Source organism: Telopea speciosissima, unplaced genomic scaffold (genome assembly GCF_018873765.1).
Source record: "Telopea speciosissima isolate NSW1024214 ecotype Mountain lineage unplaced genomic scaffold, Tspe_v1 Tspe_v1.0495, whole genome shotgun sequence".
Classification (NCBI taxonomy): Eukaryota; Viridiplantae; Streptophyta; class Magnoliopsida; order Proteales; family Proteaceae; genus Telopea; species Telopea speciosissima.
Window position 1 is genome coordinate 18,561 of NW_025317831.1, and position 5,637 is coordinate 24,197.

At 37.2% G+C, this 5,637-nt stretch overlaps 1 protein-coding gene across 1 annotated transcript; it reads left to right on the top strand.

Annotated features, from left to right (window-relative positions):
- Positions 1 to 498: 498 nt before the first annotated feature.
- On the top strand, positions 499 to 2,154 carry LOC122648133 (cyclin-dependent kinase D-1-like; the record flags this gene model as incomplete). The annotated part of the gene is made up of 4 exons (XM_043841383.1): positions 499 to 712; positions 1,055 to 1,353; positions 1,456 to 1,564; positions 1,972 to 2,154. Coding segments are annotated over exons 1-4 (702 nt in total), but the record flags the coding sequence as incomplete, so codon positions are not given.
- Positions 2,155 to 5,637: the final 3,483 nt, after the last annotated feature.

Here is a 5,637-nt window from a genome sequence, read left to right on the forward strand (position 1 = left end):
AAAGGCAACTTTTTATTGAATTCAGCTGGCATAATGTATTGGTTCCTATCCGATGGGAGAGCAGTTGATCTGTTTTTGCTGACTTCAGAAACGAGTTCTTGGGAAATCTAAACTCACTTCCCAACCTAGTACTGTCAAATTCAATACCGTAAGGCTTGTTGAGCGCGGTTATTTATTTAAACTGCCTCATGCTATCCTTTTCTTACCTGGGTATTTTTGATTAGCGGATTTGTGGACTTTCTCCCTTGTGGCTCTTCCTTTTTGATCTTCTTGATTGTTCTCTTGAACTTTTGTGGGTTATCCTCGTTTTGTCTAAATTAGACTTTAGGATAAATTTTATTGTGTATGTTTGTTGTTTGGGGCGTAAATGGTATTGGGGAGAATGTAATGGAAACAGGAAATAGCTTACATTTATATTTTGTTGTAGTTATGAGGTTAATTATATCTTGCTGTTCTTGAAGCAGGTGCACTGAAAGCTGGCTGAAGAATAGAGGATCTCAACATACTGAATTAATCGGCTTCAAGATAACTGAATGAACTCTTCCGAAGATGCTTAAATCAGTCACTTCTCTGTTTGTACTGCCAAATTTTATCAGCGACCATGTCAGAGGTTGATAGGCTGCTTACTAAGAAAGTTGCAGATCGATACCTGAAGCGTGAGGTTCTCGGTGAGGGTACCTATGGTGTCGTTTACAAGGCCATTGATACCAAGGTGACGACTAGCTTTCTTTGTTTCCAGTTATCTTGTGGCTTTAATTTAGGGTTCTGGACCATTTAAAAGAATATATCCGGTCCTGTGAAAAACGTTCTTGCAGCTCCTGAGGTGTTTTTTTTTGCTTCCATTTGTTATAGTTGTCCTTATAGTTGAACAGACTTGTTGAACTGAACGAAATCTGCACATACATTTCTCTCCAATAACAAAGGCAAACACAGGTTCTGTCTTACTTGGGGGGGGGGGAAACAGAAGAGGAGCAAGGAAGAATGAGATCCTTTACAATTAAAGCTATAATGTACGTTTGGTTTTTGACTCATGGCTTATGTTCAGTCTGTGCAGACAGGACAGACGGTTGCCATTAAGAAAATCCGGCTGGGGAAGTACAAGGAGGGTGTAAATTTTACTGCTCTTAGGGAGATTAAACTGCTTAAAGAGCTCAAGGATCCCAATATAATTAAGTTGATTGATGCTTTCCCTCACAAGGGAAACCTTCACCTTGTGTTTGAGTTCATGGAGAGTGACCTTGAAGCCGTCATTCGAGATAGGAATATTGTTCTTTCTCCTGCTGACATCAAGTCTTACATGCAGATGACATTAAAAGGGCTTGCCCATTGCCACAAGAAATGGGTTCTGCACAGGTATGCTTCAGAATTGCTTTGTTAATGGCTTGAGATCATCTAGGTGCTTCTTACCTGCATGCTTTCATCTGTGGTACATAGTAACATTTTGTTGTTTTACAGGGATATGAAACCAAATAACTTACTTATAGGTGCTGACGGGCAGCTTAAGCTAGCAGACTTTGGTTTGGCGCGTATATTTGGAAGCCCAGACCGCAAATTCACCCACCAGGTATATCTATGGAATTTGCCTTTGTGGCAATGTGCACCCGAACAATGGAAAGTTTTCCCTGAAATCTTGTTAAGAGAAAAATAGAGGCATGGTGGATTCAGGAATTCCATATAGAACTTGGCCACTGAATCAACAACCTTTGGAACAGGAAAGCTATTGCTTATTACCTCTGTTATATTGAACTATACTGAGCAATCAAATTTATCTTGTAATGAATGTTAAATCATCTTGCCATTGGTAGTAAGTTTGTTGATTCATTAATGTAGCTAAATCAATCTTATCAATTTACAGTTTTTAAGATAAAGATAAATCTTATTTTCCCTGCATGATTCTTTCATTATACTTCAGTATTGTCATTTCAAAAAATTTAAGTTACCACTAATTCAGAACTTCCAATTCCTCTGTAGGTTTTTGCTCGATGGTATAGGGCACCTGAATTATTGTTTGGCACTAAGCAATATGGGTCTGGGGTGGATGTTTGGGCTGCAGCTTGTATATTTGCTGAACTTCTCCTCCGCCGTCCCTTTCTACAGGTGATGCCAGGTTCTCGTGGCTATTATTTGTTGCTAATTCTTTCCAGATTAGTGGGGGTATGAGTTTGCAATGTTTAGATATATTTTGTAATTGATTACTGTGTTATTCATCCTCTTTTGAAATAATTGTCCAGAAACCTTCAATTTTGGTTTATCAGCTCTCTCTCTTACTCGCACATCCACTTTTATATATTTATATATATATATATATATATATTTTTTTCCATTTTAGGAATCTTTTTGTGTTCCCTTCGAATAAATCTTATGAGGGAAACTTTCTATTGTTCCATCTCTCATCTCTGTTTTAGTTGATCTCAAGAAAAATTAGATGTGGACTTGATGGACATTTCTGTCCTCTTCAAAAACCTTTAACCAATGGACTCCCAATGCAATTAAGTGGACATTTATTCTTTGGTGGGATTTCTGCACATTACCTTGTTTACTCTTTTTTGGCTTTCTTTTCTTTTCTTTTCTTTTCACTCATCTATGGGTTTGTTCTGCTAGGAGGAAATCCAATAAATTTTAAAAATCTCGACATAAATTTGATTTTTTTTTTTAAGAATTCTCATATGCCATTTTGTTACCAAAATGATTATTTTTTCCACATAAGCATTGTGTAATAGAATTTTTTAAAATTTTCTTCCAAATTTGCTCACATTCTCCTATAGTGCTTGAATTGCACTTTTCCTAACATTTTTTTTTGGGGAAAATAGAAGTTTGGGAACATCTATTGCCACTGTTACATGAGAATTGGCTTATTTATACATTATGCATGTAATGTAGTTCTAGATAGGGTAAAGCCCTACTAGAAGCCAATTAAACCAGAACCAATAACAAGGAACTAAGGGGCTGTTGGTTCTGGAGTTTCAGTAGGTCAGAATTGCAGTTTTAGGTCAAATCTAGGGCTTAGGTTAGGATAATGGAAGGGGGGCTTAGGGGGTATGGCTAGGCAGGTTTATAGGACTCTAATAATGTAGGTAGTATAGAGTTTTAAGTGTTTTGAAAATTCTGTAAAACTGGGCAGTAAGTCAGGATCGACTATGGGTTTTGGGGAAATTAATGAAGGATGAGGGTTTTGATGGACAAATATGGCTGAGCATCAAGATCCAGAGTTTAATGGAATTAGGGTTTAATGGAATTCAAGCAAAAATAAAGGGGAATCCATTGGGGAAGGGAGTAGAGGATTAGAAGAAGAAATTAATGAACAAGTTGCAGCAGAAATCCACTAGCAGCAGCTTGAACAGATGTGAAGGATAGAACCACATTCGAATTGAAGAAGATCCTCCCAGCCGTCACGGCGTAAGGAGTCAACCGTATTCCACCAATCCCTTTCCACCTTGATAGAATCACAAGGATGCACACTCACAAGGAGCAACACTCAACAGAGCAGGGCAGCAGCAATGGCAGCAAATAAAATCCTTTCATTAATCAAATTCGTATTCAAAGCTTTGCCCCCTTACAACCTTATATAAAAGACTCAAAAATAGACTTAGACACTAAAAAGGAAAGGCCTAACCCTATCCCTAACCTATTAGGTAACTTAAACTGACTAGGAAACTAGAATACTAAAGGAAATAGACTCAAAACATGGCTGTATTTATGGAGTCCTAATCCAACCCAACTTACATCACATGACCACTTAAGTTGTCATATGACCACTTAACCAATTCACATGATCACTTAAATTGAACCAATTGGATGCAACCAATTTGAACCGGTTCAATTAAAAAACTTAAAAATAAACTAAGTATTCGACTAATCCCGTATGCAACTATATACCCCTAGTTTAGGCTCATTAAAGTGGCCTATTACATAGAAAACCCTTGGGATCAAAGGCCCAACATATATATATTCCAACCCTAGACTTATTTCTAATAAAAGAAGCCCAGTTTAGTGATAATTCTGCATTAGCATGTGCTTGTTATTTATCTATGTGGTCTCATAAAATGTCCCCTAAGTGATCAAAATAACTCAAAGTTTCCTAATTGATGCATTTAGCGGTTTTAGGAGTAAAAGTAATTCAACGCCCAAAAATTATTCAACGTCCAAAAATTTTGAATTTCTTCTCTTTGTAACTTGGAAATTATTGAATATAGGTATGCTTTATCTATTATTTTGGGGTTTCTCTCTATTCTAAATTCACTAAATGATGACAATTTGTCTTTAATTCATTAAGAAATCCTACTTGCCTTAGGAATCATAGTTTGAGAACTTGCGAGATCTCATCGAGTTTCTCGATTTTTGGAAAAAACGAGACGAGACCTTAGGCGAGTCCCAAAAGTGTGAGATCTCGGATCTCGGTTTGACATCTCGTTTTGAACCATTTTTATGAGGCATCTTGTCCATATCTCGCCGAGATCTTGCTGAGTTCTCGGATCTCGGGTCAATATCTCGGTTTGATCCATTTTTAATGCCCATCTACCTTTTTAAACTATGTATAGAGTAGGGTATTTTAGTACGTTGTCGCCCTAGACGCCTACCAACCTATGGTTTGAAGTGAAACTCATATTTGGACTTTGTTTTTGCAAAATCTGATAGTACCATTGTGTTTAAATGGCCTAAAATAGGCTGAATACCAAGTTTCATACTCAAACTAGGTCTAAAACCCACCGAGATGAGGCTTCGAGTCGCAAAAAAAAAAAAAATGCCGAGATGGCGAGATCTTGACTCGACTCGGTTTTTCCTAGAACCGAGTTGGTAGAGATCCGAGTTTTAGAACCTTGTTAGGAATTGAGGTTTGACTCCTACTTTAATTTTTGGTTACGGCTCTCTTTGGCATAGTTATATTTATATTTATAACCTATTTATTTTGAATTATCAATTATGATAATAGCTTATGGATTATAAACAATAATCGTTTGGATACTAGTAGACATAGTAGATTATATAATGAAAAATAGGTTTGGTATATCTGGTGCAGAATATATTATGTGACATTGAGTGCTTTATTAAAGATGTGCTTTGTGGGAGTACATCTATATTTGATCCAAGGTTTTAGAACTCGGTTTTGCCCAATTCACAAAATCGTGCTCTGCCGAGATCTCTGTGAGTTGGTGTATTTTTTTCCGTCAGGACTCGGTGGTGGGTTTCGGTAGCCATATGGCCAAGATAGGTCCTGAAACTTGACATTCTCCCTATTTTAGGCCTTCTAAACACAATGGAAACATTATTTTTTTACAAGTTCAAGCCCAAAATGGTACTTTGACTTCTGACCCTAGGTTGGTAGTCAATGGCGTAGGTGAGCTCTACCGTAGGCAATTCCACACAATATTTAGAACACATATAATTAAAGTAGAGGTGTAAAACAACACATGGTTTGTTAATAATTGTTAGAAACTTCGAAAGAGACATAGATTAAATAAATACAAGTATTACATGTACAAAATTGAGTTACAAACAATGAGTATATGGTGCAGGACATTTGGGGGCTGCTCCTACTAGTCCTAGCCGAAGCCCAATTAGATACTCCAAGGGATACTGATGCAGACCCGGGTTGGAATAACCCTTATTGGGTTGCTTAAGGGCCCACCCAAGAAAAGA